The sequence below is a fragment of the Anomaloglossus baeobatrachus genome, chromosome 4 (assembly GCF_048569485.1).
Source record: "Anomaloglossus baeobatrachus isolate aAnoBae1 chromosome 4, aAnoBae1.hap1, whole genome shotgun sequence".
NCBI lineage: Eukaryota > Metazoa > Chordata > Amphibia > Anura > Aromobatidae > Anomaloglossus > Anomaloglossus baeobatrachus.
Genome location: NC_134356.1, coordinates 622,219,277 through 622,247,123, shown reverse-complemented (window position 1 = coordinate 622,247,123; position 27,847 = coordinate 622,219,277). Strand labels below are relative to the sequence as shown.

At 50.5% G+C, this 27,847-nt stretch overlaps 1 protein-coding gene across 1 annotated transcript in view; it reads right to left on the bottom strand.

The window, feature by feature from the left end:
* The window catches only part of SFTPB (surfactant protein B), a 46,235-nt gene that overhangs the window by 10,216 nt on the left and 8,172 nt on the right, over positions 1 to 27,847 (bottom strand). Inside the window, exons 3-8 of the mRNA XM_075342975.1 lie at positions 19,875 to 19,946; positions 18,236 to 18,355; positions 9,557 to 9,706; positions 9,310 to 9,396; positions 2,606 to 2,789; positions 2,356 to 2,513 (exon numbers count right to left, since the gene is read on the bottom strand). Coding sequence (XP_075199090.1) covers positions 2,356 to 2,513; positions 2,606 to 2,789; positions 9,310 to 9,396; positions 9,557 to 9,706; positions 18,236 to 18,355; positions 19,875 to 19,946 — 771 coding nt within the window. The remainder of the gene's footprint in view (positions 1 to 2,355; positions 2,514 to 2,605; positions 2,790 to 9,309; positions 9,397 to 9,556; positions 9,707 to 18,235; positions 18,356 to 19,874; positions 19,947 to 27,847) is intronic.

Below are 27,847 nucleotides of genomic sequence, written 5' to 3'. Positions count from 1 at the left end.
GGCACGCCATGAAACACTGGAACTGCCAGCAGGTCACAAATCACAGGAGGCTGCCCGGAGAGGTGGCGGTAGAAGATGAAGATGGCAGCAGAGGACTATAAGACAGACAGACATTTAAACCTCTACTTCAGCGGAGAAGTTTAAAAATAAAAAAAAAAAAAAACGCTGGCGTGGCGCTTTAAGGCTATGTGCGCACCTACCGGATTTTGCCGCGGATTTTCCGCGGATTTGCTGCATGTTTCGCTGAAGAAAATGTTCATAACATCTCTGCAGTGAATCACCAGCAAATCCTATGGAGAAAAAAAATCCTGTGCGCACTGGGCGGAATTTGACAGCTGCATGTTTTGCTGCGGAAATCCCGCAGCAAAAACAAGTGCATGTCACTTCTTTTCCGCAGGTAGCTGTGGGTTTTCACTAATCTAAAATCACGCAGGGAATAGCTTGCGGAAAAACCGCACCAATTCCGCACCAAATCCGCAACAAAACTCGACAATCCGCATGCGGATTTTGGTGCGGATTTGATGCGGATTTTTTCCGCAGGTGATAACATCTTTGAGAGCCTGCGGAATTTACGCAAGGAAATTTCATTTCCCAGTGCGCACATAGCCTAAAGTAATTTCACACACATTGTTAGTTTTTGTTTTCTTTGTATTGTTGGTGTTTATGCCGCATTGTTTAGAGTAAGTTGACACTGAATTTAGGTGCAGAAAATCTGCAGCGTGACACAGTCCCATCAAAGAACATGAGGCCCTGACTAATCTCATCTATACAATCTGCGCAGTAATTGACATGAGGTGCGGAATTTAAAATGAGACGTGTACATTTTTTTTATGTGGATTTTTAACTTAAACAATTGAAAGTCTGAAATCTGCTGCAATTCCCCAGCGAAGCCTGTATATTATCTGCACCAAATTCGCAATGTGTGAACTTACCCCAGCTTTTGGTGCATTTCTGAGTCTTTGTTTTTTTTTTTTGTTTTTTTTTTAAAAAAGGCCAAAAATATAAATAATTCTGATTGACAAAAAAAAAAAACAAAACACCCCCTAAGCTACATGTAAAGCCATGAATCTTGTGCGTCTTTTTTTTACAAGCCTAAAAAACACTGCAAAATGCTCTACAGTCTTGACCATGTTCTCACGTTGCTTTTTCCGCTGCATGTTTTTGTGCACGTTTTTTTTTTAACATTATGCTTCTATGGAGAGCCTGATGATTACACGTCTTTATAAGTGTAGAAATCCTCAGGTTCTGCACAATAAAAATGCCTTGAAAAAAACGCAACTAAATGCACCAAAAAAGGCAAAACAAAGCAATGGCCTGGATTTGCGTATTTTGGGGTGGACACCTGCAGAAAAAATGCAGTGAAATGGGAACATGGTCCTAGATGGCTAATGTTTGCTGGATGAGATTACCAAATGAAAATCAGGGAAGGCGGAGGTTCTTGGGTTTGTGCCCGAAGGGAACTTATTATCTGGTACTCACTTATGGACACAGGAGGGAAAGGGTTCCTGTGCAAAAACAGTAAATGAGCCCTTTGCAGTTCAATAACTCATCAAAATGCACAATTCCACCGACTTTGGAGGTAGAAATGGCCCCCTCAGCTCTTGGGTCCCTGTGCGGTTGCACCAATGATATGTCCGCCTCTGCTGGTACTATTAGAAGGTAATGCTGTCATGTGTGTATCTCGCTCAGGGGAGTCCCTGGGTGAATCTGGTGTCAGAAGGTCACAGCGCCTTGCCACTAGCGGCTTCACTACTGTTATTTGATAACATCTCCCTGCTTGTGGTGCTGTAAGGGTTAAGCGCCCTTTCCTGCCTGGCTGCGGGCTGTAGCTTCCAATCTCAGATGCAGCTCTTTGGGATCACTCCCTTTCACTATTTAATTCATGTGATCTGATCACATGATGCCTGTGATAGAAACTGAATTCATTTCTATGTGGTCCACTTTGGAAGGAGCTTGTGCTGGAAGACATTTGTCTTGTGTGCAGATGTGGTGTTTCCTTTGCATGACTATTTCCCCTGTTTGTATTTCAACCCTTGTGATTCTGTATTGTAGTGGTGAGACTAGTGATCTTGTTGACCTGCTCACTAGCCAGGGTGAGTGTAGGGCTAGCTGAGGGTCTAATGTATCCAGCTCGGCGACAGATTGCAAGAACCTGTATAGGGACGCTAGGAAGCTCAGGAATCAGCATGAGGTGAGTTCAGGAGGTGTCCCCTCACCCCTCTCCCTAGTGGCAGGGACCTCCGTTGTATCATGACCCCTGTGTTCCCTACGTGTGGTAACATTTTCTGGGGGTTTACCAGGTACTAGGTAAGCCATGCTATTCCCATACGTGACAATTGCTCCTCTAGTTCTTACCTCCTTCCAGTCCTTTGCGGAGGTGCACACTTTGGAGAGAGCTTCACTGATCCCTTCTTCAGTCATGTTGGCACCATGCGTACTCTTCACGATGGAGGTGATGGCCAGACAGGTGTCACAGGTGATATCAGATTCCAGCACTGGCATTACTCCAGGTCCTAATAAGTGAAGTAAAAGGAATATTGATCTGTGGTAACATACAGTAAATTGGCTTTCACAGGGGGAAGATCACCATATCTTCTGGACTCACCGGCCACACAGTTTTCTTCCGTGACGCACATGAATAATAGTCCGCACACCAGTTTTGGTCCCAGTTTACCCAATATGGTGTTCAATATAACGACAACATATTTCTCTACCAGGCACTGGCACACCCCACTTAGCTTCAGAGGCAGCGCCAGGCATAGCTGGGATGCACCCTTTGCAATGGCTTCCTGTATATATGAGATATCTATCAGCAGGCGAGTATATAAACATATGCGCTCCATTATTCATTGCCATATATATATATATACAGTGTGTCCACCCATATCCTGTCTACCGCCATTAACTTGAGAACGGTGGCAGCTATAGGCATAGAAGTGGTGTCTAGGTATAGTAAAGTAGTCATGCGCTACGCAATGAAACTACCTATATATACCTAATGCACTACAACTTTGCAATTCCCTTTTCTTTGTCGCTCCATTGGGAGACCCAGACAATTGGGTGTATAGCTTCTGCCTCTGGAGGCCACACAAAGTATTACACTTTAAAAAAGTGTAACCCCTCCCCTCTGCCTATACACCCTCCCATGGACCACGGGCTCCTCAGTTTTATGCTTTGTGTGGAAGGAGGCACACATCCACTCATGCATTCTCATACATAGTTATGACGGATGGAAGAAAAGCGGACCCCGAGGGGGTCCCCGGCATGTTCCCTTCTCACCCCACTATGTCGGCGGTGTTGTTAAGGTTGAGGTATCCATTGCGGGTACGGAGGCTGGAGCCACATGCCGTCTCCTTCACCATCCCTTATGCAGCTCTGGGAGAAGTGGGATCCTAACCGGTCATCCACGTGCTGGGACCGGGCTCCATCCGCAGCCCCTGGTAGAATCTGCCGGACCGGAGCTTCTTCACCCCCAGGGACCGGGCCCTGCAACTTAGAGGTACTCTGTGTCCCCATGCGGGGACTGTACAGGGAGGGAGATCGCTCATTCTCCCCGGAAACCGCGGTAGTTCCGTCCCTTGTTTTTTTCGGCGGACTTCCGCGCCGACCATGCCTGCTTGTCGGGCACGGCCTTAAATTTAGTCCCCGGCTTCGCCGCGGCCTAGTCGAGCAAAATCCCGCCCCCGGGCCTGCCTGTCAGGGGTAAGGGCGGGTTTACCGACATGACGTCGGCTCTGAGGGCTGGAGCATCTTTACATGTCTCCCCCCACCCTCATTGACCACTTGGGGACTCCAGATTCCCGCTCTTTGTTGGCGCCACCCTCGGCTCCACTCCTCCCCTGAGAGCTCCGGCGGCCATTTTTTAGCATTCTGCCGGTGGATGCTACTCAGACACAGCTCTGCAGACCCAGAGGATCCACGACAGGGAATCTGGAGGTCACACACCGCTCGTTAGCGGTTGGTAAGCCACACCGGTCATGGTGCTGGTCCCCCTAGGGTGCCGGGATATATATATATATATATACCTATATATATTGATATATATATCTGTTTGGGAAGGCTGATACACTTTTCCCATATACCCTCAGTGGTCACTCTCCTAAGAGACAACAGCATGTCGTCCACAAGGAGCAAAGCTACTAAGGCGCAGATTTTTTTCGCGGCCTGTACCTCTTGTGGGGCTATGTTGCCTGCGGGATCCACCTACCCTCACTGTGAGCAATGCTCGACTCCTGCCTCGCTTGCTCAGCCGGAGCCTCGAGCACTTGTGGGACCCTCGGCCCATGTAGATCCCCCGGCTCCCCCTGAACACTCTGCAGTGACAGGGTCACCGTCGTTGGCCTCTTTTGCTGAGACACTCTCCCAGTCACTGTCTCAATCCATTGCACACTCTATGGACAAATGGTCATCTAAGCTCCTGGAGGCATTGCAGTCCAGGCCGGGCACTTCACAGGCCCCGGCCTCTGTTAGTTTGTCTCCTCCAGGTCCTTCTCAGTCCGCGCCGCAGCGCGCTCCCAGGATAGCCCCTAGGTCCCAGGCGGAGGACTCCTGCCCGGATCGCAGCCCCAGGCCGGCTAAGCGGTCTCGCTGGGACTCTTCCCCGGCTTCCTCACGCTGCTCTGGATCCCAGCTGGAGGACTCTAAGGAAGACGAGGCGGACGTGGGAGCTCAGGGCTCTGACCCTGACTTCGCCCTTAACCTTGATGTCCCTGAGGGGAACGCCTTGGTAAATGATCTTATCTCGTCCATCAACCAGGTGTTGGATCTTTCACCCCCTCCTCCTCCTGCAGAGGAGCCTGCTGCTCAGCAGGAGAAACACCAATTTAGATTCCCCAAACGTACGCGCAATACGTTTTTTGATCACTCTAACTTCAGGGACGCTGTCCAGAAGCCCAGAGCGGTCCCGGACAAGCGCTTTGCTAAACGGCACACTGACACGCGTTATCCTTTTCCTCCTGAAGTCGTTAAGGGCTGGGCACACTCTCCCAAGGTGGATCCTCCAGTCTCTAGATTGGCTGCTAGGTCAGTCGTGTCTGTTGCCGATGGCTCATCCCTGAAGGATGCCACTGACAGACAGATAGAGCTCTTGGTGAAGTCTATTTATGAGGCCACGGGCGCGTCTTTCGCCCCGGCCTTTGCGGCCGTTTGGGCCCTCCAAGCAATCTCGGCCTGTCTCACTGAGATTAATGCTGTCACGCAGAATTCTGCTTCGCAGGTTCCTTCCTTAACCTCTCAGGCATCAGCATTTTCATCCTACGCCATGAACGCCGTCCTGGACTCCACTAGCCGTACGGCTGTAGCATCCGCTAACTCCGTGGCAGTCCGCAGGGCCATGTGGCTGCGCGAATGGAAAGCAGACTCTGCGTCCAAAAGATTCTTAACTGGTTTGCCTTTTTCTGGCGACCGTTTATTTGGCGAAAGGTTGGATGAGATTATTAAAGAATCCTCGGGAAAGGACTCCTCCTTACCCCAGTCCAAACCTAAGAGACCTCAGCAGAGAAAAATCCAGGCGAGGTTTCGGTCCTTTCGTCCCTCCGCCAAGCCCCAATCCTCTTCGTCCAACCGGCCGGAGAAAGGCCGGAAGAACTCCTATGCGTGGCGGTCCAAGTCACGCCCCCAAAAGGCCGCAGGAGGCACTGCCTCCAAGACGGCCTCCTCATGACTCTCGGCCTCACCTAGCCACATCCTCGGTCGGTGGCAGGCTCTCCCGCTTTGGAGACGCCTGGTGGCCACACGTTCAAGACCGATGGGTGAGAGACATTCTGTCTCATGGTTACAGGATAGAGTTCAGCTCTCGGCCTATGGCTCGTTTCTTCAGAACTTCCCCACCCCCCGCACAGGCCGGCGCACTTCTTCAGGCAGTGGACGCTCTAAAGAGCGAAGGAGTTGTGATTCCCGTTCCCATGCAGGAACGTGGTCGCGGATTTTACTCCAACTTGTTCGTGGTGCCAAAAAAGGACTGGTCATTCCGTCCCGTTCTGGACCTCAAGCTGCTCAACAGACATGTGAGAACCAGACGGTTTCGGATGGAATCTCTCCGCTCGGTCATCGCCTCGATGTCACAAGGAGACTTCCTAGCATCGATCGACATCAAGGATGCTTATCTCCATGTGCCGATCGCACCCGAACATCAACGTTTCCTGCGTTTCGCCATCGGGGACGAACACCTCCAGTTCGTCGCATTGCCCTTCTGGCTGGCGACAGCACCACGGGTTTTCGCCAAGGTCATGGCATCCGTCGTGGCGGTCCTGCACTCTCAGGGCCACTCGGTGATCCCCTACTTGGACGATCTCCTAGTCAGAGCCCCTTCTCGGGTGGCGTGTCAACAAAGTCTTACCGTCACTTTGGCGACCCTCCAGCGGTTCGGGTGGATCATTAATTTCCCGAAATCCAAGTTGACGCCGTCCCAATCACTGACTTACCTCGGGATGGAGTTTCAGACCCAGCCAGCGTTAGTCAAGCTACCGCGGGACAAGCAGCTTTCTCTGCAGGCGGGGGTGCAATCACTTCTTCGGAGTCAGTCACACCCCTTAAGGCGCCTCATGCACTTCCTGGGGAAGATGGTTGCAGCTATGGAAGCAGTGCCGTTCGCGCAATTCCATCTACGGCCACTCCAATGGGACATTCTCCGCAAATGGGACAAAAGTTCGGCTTCCCTCGACAAGAATGTCTCTCTTTCCCTGGCAACCAAAACATCACTTCAGTGGTGGCTCCTACTCACATCTCTGTCTCGGGGAAAATCCTTCCTACCTCCAACCTGGGCCGTGGTCACCACGGACGCGAGTCTGTCAGGTTGGGGAGCGTTTTTTCTCCACCACAGGGCTCAATGAACCTGGACTCCAATAGAATCGTCCCTTCAGATCAATATCCTGGAGATAAGGGCAGTATATCTAGCCCTATTGGCTTTCCATCGGTGGCTGGAGGGCAGGCAGATCCGAATCCAGTCGGACAACGCCACTGCCGTCGCCTACATCAACCACCAAGGCGGCACTCGCAGTCGTCAAGCCTTCCAGGAAGTCCGGCGGATTCTGCAATGGGTGGAAGTCACAGGCTCCACCATCTCCGCAGTTCACATCCCGGGCGTAGAAAACTGGGAAGCAGATTTTCTCAGTCGTCAGGGCATGGACACGGGGGAATGGTCTCTTCACCCAGACGTGTTTCGAGAGATCTGTCGCCGCTGGGGAACGCCGGACGTCGATCTCATGGCGTCACGGCACAACAACAAGGTCCCGGCCTTCATGGCACGGTCTCAGGATCACAGAGCCCTGGCAGCGGACGCTTTAGTACAGGATTGGTCGCAGTTTCGACTGCCTTATGTGTTTCCCCCTCTGGCGATGCTACCCAGGGTACTTCGCAAGATCAGGTCCAATTGCCGTCGCGCCATTCTCGTCGCTCCAGACTGGCCGAGGCGGTCGTGGTATCCGGATCTGTGGCATCTCACGGTGGGTCAACCGTGGGCACTTCCAGACCGCCTAGACCTGCTGTCACAAGGTCCGTTTTTCCATCTGAATTCCGCGGCCCTCAACCTGACTGTGTGGCCATTGAGTCCTGGCTCCTAGCGTCTTCAGGGTTGTCTCAGGATGTTATTGCCACCATGAGACAAGCCAGGAAGCCAACGTCCGCCAAGATCTATTACAGGTCTTGGCAAATCTTCTTGTCCTGGTGCTCTGATAACGGCCTTCCTCCATGGCCGTTTGCCTTACCCACTTTCCTTTCATTCCTTCAATCTAGAATGGACAAGGGTTTGTCCCTAGGCTCTCTCAAGGGCCAAGTATCGGCGCTCTCCGTGTTTTTTCAAAGGCGTCTAGCCAGGCTTCCGCAGGTCCGTACGTTCCTGCAGGGGGTTTGCCACATGGTCCCACCTTACAAACGTCCGTTGGAACCTTGGGATCTTAACAGGGTCCTGACGGCCCTTCAAAAGCCGCCCTTTGAACCGCTGCGGAAGGTCTCTCTCTCCCGTCTCTCTCAGAAGGTGGCCTTCCTGGTGGCAGTCACATCACTTCGGAGAGTGTCTGAGCTTGCAGCGCTGTCATGCAAAGCTCCCTTCCTGGTTTTCCACCAGGATAAGGTGGTTCTGCGCCCTGTCCCGGAATTTCTCCCTAAGGTGGTATCCTCTTTTCATCTAAATCAGGATATCTCCTTGCCTTCCTTTTGCCCTAATCCAATTCACCAGTGTGAAAAGGATTTGCACTCTTTGGATCTTGTGAGAGCACTCCGGCTCTACGTGTCTCGTACGGCGCCCCTGCGCCGTTCAGACGCGCTCTTTGTCCTTGTCGCTGGCTAGCGTAAGGGCTCTGAGGCCTCCAAGTCAACCCTGGCTCGGTGGATCAAGGAACCGATTCTCGAGGCCTGCCGTACTTTTGGGCTCCCGCTCCCTTCAGGGTTGAAAGCCCATTCTACCAGAGCCGTAGGTGCGTCCTGGGCATTGCGGCACCGGGCGACGGCTCAGCAGGTGTGTCAGGCAGCTACGTGGTCTAGTCTGCACACTTTCACGAAGCACTATCAAGTGCATACTTATGCTTCGGCAGACGCCAGTCTAGGTAGGCGAGTCCTCCAGGCGGCGGTTGCCCACCTGTAGAGGGGGCCGTTTTCGGCTCTCTTTATTGAGGTATTCTTTTACCCACCCAGGGACTGCTCTTGGACGTCCCAATTGTCTGGGTCTCCCAATGGAGCGACAAAGAAAAAGGGAATTTTGTTTACTTACCATAAATTCCTTTTCTTCTAGCTCCTATTGGGAGACCCAGCACCTGCCCCTGTGCCCTTCGGGCTGGTTGTTCTTTTGTGTTCACATGTTGTTGATGTTGAATTGTTCTTTTAATTCATGGTCTTCAGTTCTCCGAACATCCTTCGGATTGAATTTACCTAGACCAATTTATAAGTTATCTCCTTCCTGCTTTTGCACCAAAACTGAGGAGCCCGTGGTCCACGGGAGGGTGTATAGGCAGAGGGGAGGGGTTACACTTTTTTAAAGTGTAATACTTTGTGTGGCCTCCAGAGGCAGAAGCTATACACCCAATTGTCTGGGTCTCCCAATAGGAGCTAGAAGAAAAGGAATTTACGGTAAGTAAACAAAATTCCCTTTTTTCTCTCTATCTCGTTCCGTTTTCGAGATAAAAATGCTTACTCCATTTTTTTCCACCAGGTTGTGCAATAGGTGGTTTCATTGCGTAGCGCATGGCTACTTTACTATACCTGGACACCATTTCTATGCCTATAGCTGCCGCCATTCTCAAATTAATGGCGGTGGACAGGATATGGGTGGACACACTGTATATGCAGTGTATTCAGTAAAGGTAATACCGAATTTACCTTTGGGATCGCTGCTTCGAATCTCTGCACAAAAGATTTACACATCCAGCAAAGTGGCATGGGGATCGGCCATTCTTCTTTCATGTCCTGTGAAACATCAATACAGATTGGTAAACTCAATAATACACAGAATAATCAATATAGCCAAAGGTTTGCCGGCAGGTGCCCTACACTAGTGGTTGTACCCTTATTAAGGCAAGTAAGGGTCTGTGATTTCTCCAGACACAGCGCCATGACTTCTTCCTACCTGGGTCGCCTTGGCATGCATAGTCTGTATAGTCTCCTGGACGAGAGGGAAGATGTTCTCCAGCGCTGGTTTGATGAGAAGATCTGGGTCCCAGTGGAGGGATTCATCAGAATGGCATATTCTTAATTTAGTGCAAATTGAAGTTGGATTCTATAAGAAAATGGATAATTGTAATAAGGCATTACCGTTACAGGATCTACATCCAAGGAGGCTGTGGACACAGTTTGTCGGTCTTAAGCCCCTCATATATTTAGCTGATAGCTGAACGATGGTTTGTTCAATTGTTCCACCAGCAGCTATCTCTCCCATGCACAGGAGCGCTTGCTCTGCCGAGTGCTCATGTGTTCTCTATGAGAAGAGCCATAACCAGGCATCTCTAGAGGTGGCTTATCTTTTAGAGAACAAAAGGATCAGCATTCTGAAATCGGACATGTTGGATCCTAAGGGGTACTTTGCACGTTGCGACATCGCTACTGCGATGCCGTCGGGGTCAAATCGAAAGTGACGCACATCCGGCGCCAGTAACGACGTCACAATGTGTAAAGCCTAGATGCACCGATAAACGATCGCAAAAGCGTCGTAAATCAGTGATCTGTGTAGTGTCGGTCATTTTCATAATTTCGCTATAGTGACAGGTACGATGTTGTTCCTCGTTCCTGCGGCAGCACACATCGCTGTGTATGAAGTGCGTGTGAAGCTGCCGTAGCGATAATGTTCGCTACGGCAGCTATCACAAGATATCGCATCTGCGAAGGGGGCGGGGACTATCACGCTCGGCATCGCTACAATCAGCTAGCGATGTCGCAGCACGCAAAGTACCCCTTACAGTCATGTGCTGCTGGGACCCCCATACACATTAGACTGTTGGACAAACCCATTGCTATCGGCGGCTTTGGCCGACGTCAATCTATTTTGTATACTGATCTTAAGACGTAGCCCGTCTGGTGCAGTCTCTAATTCCTCAGTGACGTCTCGGCACCATCCAGCGCCCACTGCTGAATAGGATAGAAGAAGAAACAGAGCTGTCCTGGACAGGGAGCCGGGATTAGGTGGGTATAAGTTTATTTTTCTTATATTTGCCACTGAATGGGGGACATCACAAGAGGGTCTGACTATTTAGGCATAAGAGGGGCAGGCTGTGGGGACAAAACAGGGGCTGGCTGTGGGTATATACATGGTGCTGGATGTGTAAACATGTGGGGCAGACTGTGAGGACATACATGGGGCTGGCTGTGGAGACATGTGGGGCTGGCTGTAAGGACATACATGGGACAGGCTGTGGAGACATAAGACGACCTGGCTGTGGGGACATACATTGTACTGGCTATGCGGACAAACAGGGGGCGGGCTGTGGAGACATAAGAGGGGCTGGCTATGAGGACTTAAGAAGGGCTGGATGAGGGTATATACATGATGCTGGATGTGAAAACATGCGTGGGGCAGGCTGTGAGGACATAACATGGACTGGCTGTGAAGACATACATGGGGCTATCTGTGGTGATAATACAAGAAGATGGCTATGGGGACATTATGTAGGGGGGTTAAGGGTTAGGCCCACCCCTGCATCTATTCCTGGCACACTTAACACTTATGGCCTGTAACGGTAAATATTTGTATCATTCGCCACCATGTGGCAGTGTTGCAATGTGTATGTCCTGGCACTTGGGTAGGCAGAGGGAGAAGGAGAACATGGGTGTATATAAGAGAAAGTTAATGGTAGAAAGGGAGGAGAGTCCCCAGGAAGATGTAGAGTAATGAGCCCCCAACGAAAGAATTCTGACCCTAAAGGTCACCCCCACGGCTGCGACACACGGGATCCTGTACTGATGATGGAGCCATGTCCCCCAGGGAGAGGGGTTTAGTCGGACGGTCGGGAGTTGGCGTCGGTGTCTGCTGGCAGGAAACATAAGAACCCCTCACTCACGAAAAAGGTTGGTCAGTGTGCTCTTGTTTGTGGGGGTATGTCTGGATGGCCTGGCATGAAGGGGAGACCCCTGGATGCATCCGGACCCTTGTGCGGTACATAAAGTAAAGTGAGGGAAAGAGAGGCTCACGTAATGTAGATGGTGCCCGAGTGCCAGAGAACCGATTGATGCGAAAGTGTATGAAGTGTGAACCCCTATTATACGGATACTGGTGCCGGCAGGATGCGGACCAAAGTTGTGTGAAGATCCCAGGAATAAAGTTGGAATGTTTTGCATAAGAAAGACCCGGGTCTGAACTATATTGCTTGATGAAGAGAAGTAAATGTGCGACCCCTGAGACTGTTACAGAGTCCTCCTGTGTGTGGTGCGGTGACGGGGAGGTGAGGGGTTAATGACAGGTTGTGCTGTAACCTGTTGTTCCCCTGCTGTCATGACTACTACACATTCCTGCCCCGTGCCCTCTACTACAATTACAAGAAGGGCTAGCTGTGGAGACATCATATTATATGGGAAACATTATAATGGGAGACATTATACCTTGGCTGTGGGGACATCATAATGTATAGGGGTCTGTGGGTGAAATTGTCACGGGCGACGGGGCGCTGCACTCACCACGCTCGGGTCCGGCGCTGCTGCTCGGTGGCTCGGGCGGTGGGCCGGATCCGGGGACTCGAGCGGCGCTCCTCGCCCGTGAGTGAAAGGTGGTAGTTTGGTTTGGGGATTTGGTCCGTGATGCCACCCACGGGTTGTGGTGAGGTTGGGCACCACCGCTGCTATTGACGGGGATCCCGGGAGCGATAGTAGGGAGCAGCTGGGATGTTGTTTCCCCCCTCCGTGGGTAGGGGTTGGTGGTCCTGGGGCCCGGTGAGGTGATGGGGAGGCAGGGCTGGCAAGGTGCGGGGACTGCGCAGCGCGGTGCCGGAAGGCACGGTTGTACTCACTCAGCCACAAATGTACGCAAAGTCTCTGGTAAACCAAACGGCTGGATGGACGGGTCCCGCAGCCGGCTGCTGTGACTTCTCCCGTACGGTTGGTGGTGGCTGCCTTTCCCTGCACCTTTTGTGGATGTTCGGTCCCGATGGCTTCCCACCGGTAACCCGCTCCCCAGCGTGTGTATGTGCCGGAGGAGCCCCTTTGCCCGCAGGCTCTGGCCCTTGGAACTCTAGCTCTGGCGGTAGCTGTATTTCCTTTTGTTGGTTGGACGGTTGCCTTCAATCGGGTCTTGGCTGTTAGGAAACCCCTGGGGCTCCGGTCACTGACGGATTTGACCTTATTAACGGCGACTCCAAGCCTGGTCAGGGTCCGCAGGCCCTGCCGGTTTGTGCTGGCTTCACTTCGATCCCCGGTTCGGTACCGGCGGGCCACCGCCCGTCCCCGGTCCTACGGCTCCGCGTTGATCTGCCTCTCCTGCAGACGGCCACCACCGTCTGCCAACCTTGCTCTAAGTGCCTGGGCCACGTACCCGGACACTGTCAGTTTGCTCCTCCACTACTCCTTCACTCCTTCTCGCTTTCACTTCCCTAACTGCACTGACTTCCTTTTCCCGCCTCCAGAACTGTGAACTCCTCAGTGGGTGGGGCCAACCGCCTGGCTCCAACCCACCTGGTGTGGACATCAGCCCCTGGAGGGAGGCAACAAGGATTTTGTGTCTGACTGATGTGCCTGTCTCGGGGTGGGGGTGTCATGTTGTAGTACCTGTGACGACCTGGCTAGTCCAGGGCGCCACATTTCCCCTTGGTTAAATGCAGACCGTCTGCGGGCTGCCCATCCATCACCGGTTTTATTTTTCAACTGCAAAAGATATAAAAACATGTGAAAACATTCACCAAAAGCATATTTATAAATCTTCTCTTAACGGGAGGCACGGTACTTTAACGTTGCAAAACACATGTATACAGTTTAATAACAACGGACGGCTTCCGCTCTACCACCCAAGCAACCTGGCCCTGAGGCTGCCCCTAAGAAAATGGGCAGCACCCCTTGACCCCAGTCCAGATCCAGGCTGCCCGAGCGGGAACGGGTACGGTGTCTCGCACCCGACTGTCACTTCAGGGGACCCCACGTCCATGTGGGACCCCTGACCCCCGGAGGATTGCCACCGGTTGCGGTAGTGGTGGGCCTGGGCCATCTCTTTCCTCCAGGCCCATCCTCCAAATCAGCCTCTCCGGAGGCGGCAACGGAAAACATGCCCCAACATATTTACAATCCCACTAGTTCGTGGGTGCCCTGCAAGTTCTCAGGCATGTCCATAAGCAGTTTCTTATGCACGGTGGGGAGTAATCATCGGTTAATCAGGGGACAACAACTCCAGTCCCAACGGGGACGGTTCTCTTCGGACGGATAATCAGATGATTTACTTGGTTGATTCACAGTCATTCACTTAACAGGTTAACGGTACTGATGGTCCCAACGGGGACAACGGTGCAACGGTGCAACGGAGGTACCGCTGCTTTACTCCAACTCTTCCTCCGAGGTGGCCTCACCCTCCGCCGCCAATATTTCAAACATGCGGTGGCAGGCCTGTTGGGAAAGGGGCGCCCGGTATCCATTTCCACCGGCGCGCGTCATATAGAAAGCTACCGGCCCACCGCCGTGGCGAGGACTCCCACTTGCCTCTCCGGACTCCGAAAATGGCTCTGTGTCGGGCCCGGAATCATCACTCTTAACTCCCTCACGGTCAGGCACCTCCTCCGCGCCAGGTGGATCGCTACCAGTCGGAGCGGCATCCGAGCCCGCAGCCCCCTTCCGCTCTCTGTCCTCCAGGCCTTCGGCACTCAGCATCTCGGGCCCCACCGCCGTAGTACGGGGCAGCAGGTCAGGCAGGTTAGTGCTGGGGAGCCCCATGGGTGGTGGCAGGGACGGTACAAAGGTCAGGATCGGACCGGGTCTCCCAGCCGCAGCGGCCGGTCCCTGTGGGACATGGAGGCGTGGGTCACTCACCAGCTCCGTCACGTCGGCTCCCATCTCGTGCATCTGGGCAATCGCAACCAGCGCTTCCACCTCGGTGGTCCACTGCTCCGCCAGGAGACGTATCTGATTCCGATGACGTTGGTTAGACTCAGTTACTCGGGCCCTCATCCACGCCACGGTCCCGGGCGTGGGCTGCTGGGCCGCGGGTGGTGCAGGCGGGGTTGATATGGTATCGCAGCTTCAGAGTTCCAGGAACTGGGTTGTTGACAGAGTCCTGGCGTCCCTGTTTTTATGGCCTCGGTTCACATGCAGCCGGACACCATCCGTCCCCCCTTGGTCTTTTCTCAGCACCTCCTCTTCAGGAGCGGGGCTTCGGCTTTCGCGCCTCCACTGCTCGAGAAGACGCTCGAGCGGGAAAATCTTCGCGCCCAAGATGGTGGATTCTGAAATTTTTCGGCCGGACACCGCTGGCGGAACACAAGGCGCACTTCTACCAGCTGGCAGAACGGTAAGATCCTGTTCGTGACGCCAAGTTGTCGCGGGCGGCGGGGCGCTGCGCTCACCACGCTCAGGTCCAGCGCTGCTGCTGCTGCTGCTCGGTGGCTCGAGCGGTGGGCCGGATCCGGGGACTCGAGCGGCGCTCCTCACCCGTGAGTGAAAGGGGGTAGTTTGGTTTGGGGATTTGGTCCGTGACGCCACCCACGGGTTGTGGTGAGGTTGGGCACCACCGCTGCTATTGACGGGGATCCCGGGAGCGATGGTAGCGAGCAGCTGGGATGTTGTTTCCCCCCTCCGTGGGTAGGGGTTGGTGGTCCCGGGGCCCGGTGAGGTGACGGGCAGGCAGGGCTGGCAAGGTGCAGGATCGCGGGGACTGTGCAGCGCGGTGCCGGAAGGCACGGTTTACTCACTCAGCCACAAATGTACGCAAAGTCTCTGGTAAACCAAACGGCTGGATGGACGGGTCCCGCAGCCGGCTGCTGTGACTTCTCCCGGACGGTTGGTGGTGGCTGCCTTTCCCTGCACCTTTTGTGGATGTTCGGTCCCGATGGCTTCCCACCGGTAACCCGCTCCCCAGTGTGTGTATGTGCCGGAGGAGCCCCTTTGCCCGCAGGCTCTGGCCCTTGGAACTCTAGCTCTGGCGGTAGCTGTATTTCTTTTTGTTGGTTGGACGGTTGCCTTCAATCGGGTCTTGGCTGTTAGGAAACCCCTGGGGTTCCGGTCACTGACGGATTTGACCTTATTAATGGCGACTCCAAGCCTGGTCGGGGTCCGCAGGCCCTGCCAGTTTGTGCTGGCTTCACTTCGCTCCCCGGTTCAGTACTGGCGGGCCACCGCCCGTCCCCGATCATACGGCTCCGCGTTGATCTGCCTCTCCTGCAGACGGCCACCACCGTCTGCCAACCTTGCTCTAAGTGCCCGGGCCACGTACCCGGACACTGTCAGTTTGCTCCTCCACTACTCCTTCACTCCTTCTCGCTTTCACTTCCCTAACTGTACTGACTTCCTTTTCCCGCCTCCAGGACTGTGAACTCCTCAGTGGGTGGGGCCAACCGCCTGGCTCCAACCCACCTGGTGTGGACATCAGCCCCTGGAGGGAGGCAACAAGGATTTTGTGTCTGACTGATGTGCCTGTCTCGGGGTGGGGGTGTCGTGTTGTCGTACCTGTGACGACCTGGCTAGTCCAGGGCGTTACAAAATCATAATGCATATGCGACTGTGGGGGACTGTAGAGACATAACATTGTAAAGTGGGCTGTGATGACCATGCTGTATTGGGGTTGTTGAGGACATTATACTGTATAGGTGGCTTTGGTGGACGTAATAGTGTATATTGGGGGTCTGTTCTGGACATAATAATGCATGGGCACTGTCGTGGACATCATAGTGTATATTGGGGGCTGTTGGGGATATCATACAGTCTAAATGGCTGTGGTGACGATTATACTGTGAAGGAGAACAGTTTGAGGAGGGGGTACAGTTTGGAGAGGGCAACGTGGTGGGCAGTATCAAGGCATATTGTGAAAAGGGGGCACAGTATTCATATTGAGAGGGGCAGTGTTAAATGGGGGCACAGTATGAGGAGAGGTTAGCATGGTGGGGGGACAATGTGGAGCTATAGAGAGTGTAAGGGAAAACAATAGAGAGGGGACAGCCATAGTATAGGCCATGGTTCGTTGGGGCAGACGGTGTGGTGGATATATATGATAATGGCAGACAGTGGGGCATTTATACCTCATCAAGGCTAACAATGTGGAGGCTTATTTAGAGCATAAAATGGACAGATATTGTTATTCTGAGGGAATGTTAATAACACTCTTTATTTTTTAAGGGCACTATGTCAGGATGTGTTGCAGAAGACCGGAGAAGAGGTAAGTCTGCAGAGAAGAGCTGTGGATGTGAAAAGTCACCATGGCTTCTGGACAAGATGGAGACAAAAAGAAAGAAACAACTCAATCATAGAAGATGTCACCTATAATGTACCTGAATATAAATGTTCACTTGTCGATATTGACTACGTCTCATCAGTACTGTGGTTCCGGTATGGTCCACAGTCTGATAATAACTGATAACAACAACTCACAGCATCTCCATACCGTTCTTACATATTGAGAGTTGTAAGTTCACGAGGTCCTTTGGATAGGTCATCAATATAAAGTAGTGGAGCCAGACTTTAATATCAAGGGATGCCGATAATCTTGACCACAGTTGTATATATACACATATCGAGCCCCATACTTGACCTCATGTCACAGTCTCTTGTTAAACCAGGCACCACCATTATAGGGAACCAATCACCAGGATTTTCATATATAACCTAAAGCCAGTGCTATACTGGCACTATCAGGCTGATTCTATACATACCTGTAGTGGTCAGCTTGGATGTTTAAGTTTTGAAACCCAAGAAAGTAAAGTTTATAAAATCATCAGCTTCTTGAGTGACAGCAGCTGAGGATCAGATAATATCTGGGGGGGTATTCATAGTTATCCCCTCCCCCTGTTAGAATTAGCATAAGTATTATACAAACGATTCACTTTTTCCCTTGCAGGACCTGTGTGAGGTCATACCCATGTGACCAGAAGGGGCGGGGCCTCAGCTAACAAAGCTGATACCAGGAAGCAACATTTTTCTGTTGGCTGAGGCCCCGCCCCTTCTGGTCACATGGGTTTGACCTCACACAGGTCCTGCAAGGGAAAAAGTGAATCGTTTGTATAATACTTTTGCTAATTCTAACAGGGGGAGGGGATAACTATGAATACCCCCCAGATATTATCTGATCCTCAGCTGCTGTCACTCAAGAAGCTGATGATTTTATAAACTTTACTTTCTTGGGTTTTAAAACCTAAACATCCGAGCTGACCACTAATGGTATGTATAGAATCAGCCTGATAGTGCCAGTATAGCACTGGTTTTAGGTTGTATACGAAAATCCTGGTGATTGGTTCCCTTTAAGAATCTGAGACAGTGGCCCAAACAATGTGAGATCAGGCCAAGTTTTCCCTGTCACCATGTCAGCCATCTAAGAGTAGTCTATGCCGCCAATTTATTTAGAGTCAATACATAAAACATAGCAAATTTTGCATTTTTTTAAGTGAGGACACTTTCCTTATAAAGTGACGGTTCAGGGTGTAAATGATATCATATAAACAGTTAGGTAAAGCAGGTCACCAACATATTGAACATTTTCATTAATAGTGTACAAGGCTTGTTGGGTCCTACGGTGCCCACTGCAGCCTTCCCCCAGTGTCGCCCGTAGGCAATGCCTGCTGTGCCCATCGGCTGGACTGGTATAATTACTGATAACAGATGGAGTATGTGATGTTATATGAAGCAGCTGAATACTTACAAACTTGTTTTCCAGAACAGTTATTAAGACCTCTTCATACTCGTCCACCATCTTAATGCATTCTGTCCGGAATGGAGGGATTCTGGAACATTGCTCATGTAGAAAATTTTTGATAATGGACTGCAAGCAGAAGACAATGGATAAGAATAGATGAGAAACCTGCTGTATATAATGGCAGGGATAGTATCATAAAGGTAAGCATAACTTGTCCCTGTCCCCTTAATTATAGAACAATTTTTGAACATTCCACAATTTGCATATACAATTAAGTAACGTCTTATATTGATCTTTGGTTGCAGATTGTAGAATATTACAAAGCTGCATTCATAATTCTGTCCTCAGTGTGTAAATCTCCCAAAATTCCTTGCTTGCTCACAGACGACTACACTTATCCTGCGCAAGGAGAAAAGTTCTCCTCTTAGACCCCACTATAGCTTCTCATATAGCCAGATCAGATCTCATACTTTGCACTGACGAGGGACAATCATCCCAAAACCGTGCCTGCAAATTGAGGTTCTGATCTGGCATAAATCCTAAGGGGTACTTTGCACACTGCGACATCACTAGCCGATGATAGCGATGCCGAGCGCGATAGTACTCGCACCCGTCGCAGATGCGATATCTTGTTATAGCTGCTGTAGCGAACATTATCGCTACGGCAGCTTCACAGGCACTTACCTGCCCTGCGACGTCGCTCTGACCGGCGAACCGCCTCCTTCCTAAGGGAGCGGGTCATGCGGCGTCACAGCGACGTCCCACGGCAGGTGGCCAATAGAAGCGGAGGGGCAGAGATGAGCGGGACGTAAACATCCCGCCCACCTCCTTCCTTCCGCATAGCCGGTGGTGGCAGGTAAGGAAAAGTTCCTCCCTCCTGCGGCTTCATAAACAGCGATGTGTGCTGCCGCAGGAACGAGGAACAACATCGTACCTGTCGCTGCAGCGAAATTATGGAAATGTCCGACACTACACAGATCACCGATTTACGACGCTTTTGCGATCGTTTATCGGTGCATCTAGGCTTTACACGTTGCGACGTCGTTACCGGCGCCGGATGTGCGTCACTTTCGATTTGACCCCTACGACATCGCAGTAGCGATGTCGCAACATGCAAAGTACCCCTAAGTCATATGACAAGACTCATTGGAGTGCTACTTCCAATAGGTGGCGCTAGAGTTCGTCTCCTTCCTCCCCGAAGAGATAATTTGAATACACTTGTCCTGGTGATTTATAATCTTGGAAACGTTTTTATAACAGACACTCTACCTAAATATAATGTAGGAAAATCAATCCATACCAATCACATAGGAATTCAGCTAAAATATTAGCGCGCGTCCGACAACCAGCCTTACAACTGTTTTTAGTGGTAACTATAATCCTCCCGGACGTTCACTTCTCACTTTTTCCATGATCAAGATTTCCAATGTCAGAGCATCAATTACTCCAACTTTGAAGTTTCTGAGATACAATTTACAGCTGGTGAGAATAAGATTGTGATGTCTACTAATCTCCAAAGCTTTACTGAGTGCCCATTTATTTTATACCATTCATAAATATACCATTTATCAGCTTAGATATTGGGAGCAGTATTTATTTCTATATACATATATACTTGATAATATATACTTAATATACATGATACCTGGATTGGGGAAGACTTCGCCATGTTAATAAGGATGGTGACGATCTGCTTACACTGCAAACATAGGATATCCTGTTCGGAAGAAGAAACAAGTCAATAAACAGAGTGAACCTGGTTATACAGTTAGGTCCAGAAATATTTGGACAGTGACACAAGTTTTGTTATTTTAGCTGTTTACAAAAACATGTTCAGAAATACAATTATATATATAATATGGGCTGAAAGTGCACACTCCCAGCTGCAATATGAGAGTTTTCACATCCAAATCGGAGAAAGGGTTTAGGAATCATAGCTCTGTAATGCATAGCCTCCTCTTTTTCAAGGGACCAAAAGTAATTGGACAAGGGACTCTAAGGGCTGCAATTAACTCTGAAGGCGTCTCCCTCGTTAACCTGTAATCAATGAAGTACTTAAAAGGTCTGGGGTTGATTACAGGTGTGTGGTTTTGCATTTGGAAGCTGTTGCTGTGACCAGACAACATGCGGTCTAAGGAACTCTCAATTGAGGTGAAGCAGAACATCCTGAGGCTGAAAAAAAAAGAAAAAATCCATCAGAGAGATAGCAGACATGCTTGGAGTAGCAAAATCAACAGTCGGGTACATTCTGAGAAAAAAGAAATTGACTGGTGAGCTTGGGAACTCAAAAAGGCCTGGGCGTCCACGGATGACAACAGTGGTGGATGATCACCGCATACTTTCTTTGGTGAAGAAGAACCCGTTCACAACATCAACTGAAGTCCAGAACACTCTCAGTGAAGTAGGTGTATCTGTCTCTAAGTCAACAGTAAAGAGAAGACTCCATGAAAGTAAATACAAAGGGTTCACATCTAGATGCAAACCATTCATCAATTTCAAAAATAGACAGGCCAGAGTTAAATTTGCTGAAAAACACCTCATGAAGCCAGCTCAGTTCTGGAAAAGTATTCTATGGACAGATGAGACAAAGATCAACCTGTACCAGAATGATGGGAAGAAAAAAGTTTGGAGAAGTAAGTGAACGGCACATGATCCAAGGCACACCACATCCTCTGTAAAACATGGTGGAGGCAACGTGATGGCATGGGCATGCATGGCTTTCAATGGCACTGGGTCACTTGTGTTTATTGATGACATAACAGCAGACAAGAGTAGCCGGATGAATTCTGAAGTGTACCGGGATATACTTTCAGCTCAGATTTAGCCAAATGCCGCAAAGTTGATCGGACGGCGCTTCATAGTACAGATGGACAATGACCCAAAGCACACAGCCAAAGCTACCCAGGAGTTCATGAGTGCAAAAAAGTGGAACATTCTGCAATGGCCAAGTCAATCACCAGATCTTAACCCAATTGAGCATGCATTTCACTTGCTCAAATCCAGACTTAAGACGGAAAGACCCACAAACAAGCAAGACCTGAAGGCTGCGGCTGTAAAGGCCTGGCAAAGCATTAAGAAGGAGGAAACCCAGCGTTTGGTGATGTCCATGGGTTCCAGACTTAAGGCAGTGATTGCCTCCAAAGGATTCGCAACAAAATATTGAAAATAAAAATATTTTGTTTGGGTTTGGTTTATTTGTCCAATTACTTTTGACCTCCTAAAATGTGGAGTGTTTGTAAAGAAATGTGTACAATTCCTACAATTTCTATCAGATATTTTTGTTCAAACCTTCAAATTAAACGTTACAATCTGCACTTGAATTCTGTTGTAGAGGTTTCATTTCAAATCCAATGTGGTGGCATGCAGAGCCCAACTTGCGAAAATTGTGTCACTGTCCAAATATTTCTGGACCTAACTGTATACAGTATGTATAATGGCATTGTAACCTGGTACAAAATGCAGTAGGCCTCCTGCCATACTTCATGCCTGCATTATAAGCACTGACACAGCAATTAAAGCTCCAGTCCAGCTGTCCTCCTGCCTTGTGCCATGTAAGGGGTCAGACTTATGCGGGCTTTACACAGTACTATCTATGGTGCGATAGCACGAGCGATAGTACCCGCCCCCCTGTCGTTTGTGCGTCATGGGCAAATCGCTGCCCGTGTCTCACAAAGTCGTTAATGTGCCGTCACACGTACTTACCTGCTGAGCGACCTCGCTGTGGGCGTCGAAAATCCTCTTCCTGAAGGGGAAGGGACGTTCGGCGTCACAGCGACGTCACACAGCCACCGGCCAATAGAAGCGGAGGGGAGGAGATGAGCGGGACGTAAACATCCCACCCACCTCCTTCCTTCCGCATAGCCGGCAGGTGCCGCGGCACCCAGGTAAGCGGTGTGCATTGTTCCCGGGGTGTCACACGGAGCGATGTGTGCTACCCTGGGTACGATGAACAACCGGCACCATTTTTATTAAACTATTTTATGAAACCTAGCGACGAGTACACGACTCACGATTTGTGAGCAGTACTGCGTCGCTAGGAGGTGTCACACAAGACGACATCGTGTACGATGCCGGATGTGCGTCATGAAAACTGTGACCCCGACGATGCATTGCACGATCGGTCATCTCGTGTAAAGCCCGCATTACCGGTGCTACATAGTGCACTACTGCACTAGCAGTGTGGAGACTTCGAGGCATCAATCAGGTTAGAGCATCTGTACCGACCCAAACATATGTAGACTATTGAATATTCATGAAGAAATATATATATATATATATATATATATATATACACACACAATGTGTCCACCCATATCCTGTCCACCACCATTAACATGAGAACGGCGGCAGCTATAGGCATAGAAGTGGTGTCTAGGCATAGTAAAGTAGCCGTGCGCTATGCAATGAAACCACCTATAGCGCCACCTGGGGGAAAACAACGGAGTTACCATTTTTATCTCGAAAATGGAACGAGATAGAGAAAAAATGCTAACGCTGTTGTTTTCCACCAGGTGGTGCTATAGGTGGTTTCATTCCATAGCGCATGGCTATTTTACTATACCTAGACACCACTTCTACGCCTATAGCTGCCGCCGTTCTCAAGTTAATGGCGGTGGACAGGATATGGGTGGACACACTGTATGTGTGTGTGTATAAATATATATATATATATATATATATATATATATATATATATATATATATATATATATATATACATACATACATACATACATACATACATACATACATACATACATATATATCTATATATATAATTGCCTTATTCTGTCTGTCTGTCTATCTGTCTGTCTGTCTGTCATGCTCCAAAATTGTGTCCTTACGGTGACACAAAGCTGATTGGCCGCTGGGCTCGCCATGGCCCCGCCCCCCCACACGGATTGGCCGCTCGCCCAGGCTGCGCCCCCACACGGATTGGCCAGCCGCTCGCCCAGGCTCCGCCCCCCCCACAGATTGGCCTCTCGCCCCGGCACCCTGCAGGCATTGGCAATTCAGCCACGCCACGCCCCGCCCCCCTCACGCAATGCACGTTAGCTCTGGCCCCACCCCCTCCCTCCCCCCGCGCATTTCTCTAACTGACACGGCTGTCACGGAGGTGAGTACGGTACTCCCTATCCCCCCCCAACACCCCCCCCCCCCCTCCCCCGGCCCCCGCTCCCAAAGGGGTGGTGTGGATACTCGCATGGTTACAAGCGCTGTCACGGAGGTGAGTACTGTACTCCCTCCCCCTCCCCCGGCCCCCGCTCCCACGGCAGTGGTGGGAGTGGTGTGGATACGTTGGTAACCATGCTCGCATGGTTACAAGCCCATCAAGGTCCTGCTGCGCCGGAAGGTCCACACGCACACACACAAACATACACACACATCAGATCACACTCACACTCACTCTCATACACACCTCACACACACCTCACATCGCATCCACATACTCACGACATCCTGGGATATCGCTTGCTTCTCGGCGGCGAAAATGTGCTGTTGTGATCTTCCAGGACCTGACGGAGGATCACATGGCCAGAAGCATGTGATATCCCCGGATGTTGTGAGTATGAGCGCGTAAGTGCGATATCGTCAGTGTCTGTGTGTGTGAGTGGATGCGATCGGGTGTGTGTGAGTGGATGCGATCGGGTGTGTGTGAGTGGATGCGATCGGGTGTGTGTGAGTGGATGCGATCGGGTGTGTGTGAGTGGATGCGATCGGGTGTGTGTGTGAGTGGATGCGATCGGGTGTGTGTGTGAGTGGATGCGATCGGGTGTGTGTGTGAGTGGATGCGATCGGGTGTGTGTGTGAGTGAATGCGATCGGGTGTGTGTGTGAGTGGATGCGATCGGGTGTGTGTGTGAGTGGATGCGATCGGGTGTGTGTGTGAGTGCATGCGATCGGGTGTGTGAGTGTCGGCAGAGGAGCAGGGCGTGCTGGAGAAGGCTGGGAGCAGAGAGGCTGATCATGGGGAAGAGGGAAATGCTGATGCTGAAGGAGGCTGGGATGGGAAGGCTGGGAAGAAGGAGGCTGGGAGGAGAGAGGCTGATCCTAGGGAAGGCTGGGGAGAGGAGGCTGATGCTGAGGGAGGCTGGAACGAGAGAGGCTGATGCTGAGGGAGGCTGGGACGAGGGAGGCTGATGCTTAGGGAAGCTGATGCTGGAGGAGGCTGGAAGAACAGAGGCTGATGCTGGTGGAGGCTGATGCTTTGGGAGGCTGATGCTGGGGGAGACTAGGAGAGGAAGGCTGATGCTGAGGGAGGCTGGGAGGGGGAGGCTGGGAGGAAGGAGGCTGGGAAGAGAGAGGCTGATCCTTGGGAAGGCTGGGAAAGGGAGGCTGATGCTGAGGGAGGCTGGAAGGAAAGAGCCTGATGCTAGAGACAGAGACGCTGATGCTGGGAGGAGAGAGGCTGATGCTGCGGGCAGAGAGGCTGATGATGCGGGTAGAGAGGCTGATGCTGGCGCAGCATGGCGGATGGAGCACGTTTGGTAATGCGCAGCATGGCGGATGGAGCACGTTTGGGAGTGCGCAGCATGGCGGATGGAGTACGTTTGGGAGTGCGCAGCATGGCGGATGGAGCACGTTTGGGAGTGCGCAGCATGGCGGATGGAGCACGTTTGGGAGTGCGCAGCATGGCGGATGCAGCACGATGGCGAGTGCGGAGTATGGCGGATGGAGCATGTTTGGGAGTGCGCAGCATGGCGGATGGACCACGTTTGGGAGTGCGCAGCATGGCGGATGGAGCACGTTTGAGAGTGCGCAGCATGAGAGATGGAGCACGATGGGGGGTGCGCAGCATAGGGGATGGAGCACGATAGGGAGTGCACTGCATGGGAGATGGAGCACGATGGGGAGTGCCCAGCATGGCGGATGGAGCACGTTTGGAAGTGCGCAGCATGGCGGATGGAGCACGTTTGGGAGTGCGCGGCATGGCGGATGGAGCACGTTTGGGAGTGCGCAGCATGGATGATGGAGCACGATGGGGGGTGCGCAGCATACGGGATAGAGCACGATGGGGAGTGCGCTGCATGGGGCATGGAGCACGATGGGGAGTGTGGAGTATGGCGGATGGAGCACGTTTGGGAGTGCGCAGCATGGTGGATGGAGCACATTTGGGAGTGCGCAGCATGGCGGATGGAGCACGTTTAGGAGTGCGCAGCATAGGAGATGGAGCACGATGGGGAGTGCGCAGCGTGGCGGATGGAGCACGATGGGGAGTGCGCAGCATAGGGAATGGAGCACGATGGGGAGTGCGCAGCATGGCGGATGGAGCACGTTTGGGAGTGCGCAGCATGGCGGATGGAGCACGTTTGGGAGTGCGCAGGATGGGAGATGTAGCACGATGGGGGGTGCGCAGCATAGGGGATGGAGCACGATGGAGAGTGCACACCTCCCCCCAACACACACACACGCGCGCGCGCGCACTGCACAACACACCACACACACACACTGGAAACCACAAACAACTGCCCTACACAGACACCCACACACAGACAACGCTGCACACACAAATATACGCACATACCGCACATATATATAACAAAAATCATACATGAACTACACAATACGTAAATTCTAGAATACCCGATGCGTAGAATCGGGCCACCTTCTAGTATATATATATATATATATCGAAAAATTTGTTCCAGAAAATGAAGTATTTTCTCCCAGAAAATTATTGCAATTACACATTTTGTTGTACATTTATTTTTTTCTTGTGTGTATTGGAACAACACAAATAAATGAGGAAAAAAGGCAAATTGGACATAATTTCACAAATAACCAACAAAATAGGCTGGGTAAAATTGTTGACACCCTCAACTTAATATTTGGTTGCACACCCTCTGGAATAAATAACTGCAATCAATCGCTTCCTATAACCATCCATAAGCTTCTTCCACCTCTCACCTGGAATTTTGGACTCTTCTATTGTAACCTGCTCCAGATCTCTTATATTTGAAGGCGCCTTCTCACAAAAGCAATTTTAAGATCTCTGCACAGGTGTCAATGGGATTTAGATCCAGACTCATTGCTGCCATTTCACAACTCTCTAGCTCTTTTATTGCATACATTTCTGGGGGCTTGTTGAAGCATGTTTGGGGTCATTGTTCTGCTGGAAAAATCATGACCTAGGACTCAAACCCTGCTTTCTGACACCGGGCACTATACTGCAACCTAAAATCCTCTAGCTTTTTTATGTCTCTCTGTCAGCAGTGGGGTCCTCCTGGGTCTCCTGTTATAGAGTTTTATTTCATTAAAATACGAACAGATAGTTTTCACTGACACTGATGCATCCTGAGCCTGCAGGACAGCTTGAAATTCTTTGGTCATTGATTGGGGCTCCTTATTCACCATCCGGACTATCCTGTGTTACAACCTTTCATAAATTTTTCTCTGCTGTCCATGTCCAGGGAGATTAGCTACAGTGTCATGGGTTGTAAACTTCTTTATTATGTTGCGCACCATGGACAAAGAAACATAAAGATCTCTGGAGATGGACTATAACCTTGAGATTGTTGATATTCTTCAATAATTTTGGCTCTCAAGTCCTCAGACAGTTCTCTTCTCCTGTTTCTGTTCGCCATGCTTAGTGTGTGGCACACACAATGTAAAGATTGGGTCAACTTCTACCCTTTTTATCTGGTTTCAGTTGTGATTTTCATATTGCCCGCACCTGTTACTTGCTATAGGAGTTTAAACGTATGCTTGAAACAAAGTTGTTTGCCCACAATTGTGTAAAGTGCCAACAATTTTTTTCTGGCCCATTTTAGGCTTTTGTGTGAAATTATGTCCAATCTGACTTTTTTCTCTTTTTTTTGTTGGTCCAATACACACAAAGGAAATAAACATGTGTATAACAAAACATATAAACAAAATCCCAGAAAACCATGCTCAAGGAAATCCCGGGGGTCCTAAGTGTCTGAGGGCCACACGGGTAGCACAAACTCATAATTATGCATAAACAATGAGAACAAATGAGTTTTTAAAGTGCAAAATATACATATTTATTCAGGATGAGGGTGACAATACTTGTAAGCATTGATAAAAATATAAAACCTGGACCACACCAGGGATTGCATCTATGTGAAAACTAGATCACAATCATTGGAACAATCGATTGCATATATGCGTTCAAATATTCTGTGGAAGACAGTGACACTATCTCATATGTGGCAAAATATAATATGTCTACAACATGTAAGGCTTAAATAGCATGAAAACCACAAATGATTATAGTGTATAACATTACAGCAATATTATAACAATAGGCAATGGCTGCGACCACATGGTGCACAAACCAGCAGTAAAAGGCATGACAAGGTTAATACACCTAAGGAGGTCCGGAAACTTTCCCTCATATAATGTCACTCCTACAAGTCAGGAGTCATACCCTTAGTTTCTGAATAGGGTCCAAATCATGAACAACAGATGCACACTGGTGGTCCAGGGTCGTGGTCCCCAGGCTGCCCGACGTACGTTTCGATAGAAGTGTTCTCTCTCTTCTTCAGGGGATGGGGTGCCATGATGTGCATTCCAAAATTGCCGTTTTTTAAATGGTGGTGCCGATTACCGTATCCGGAAGTCACGTAGCAGTGCATGCGCAGATCCATCTGGCAGA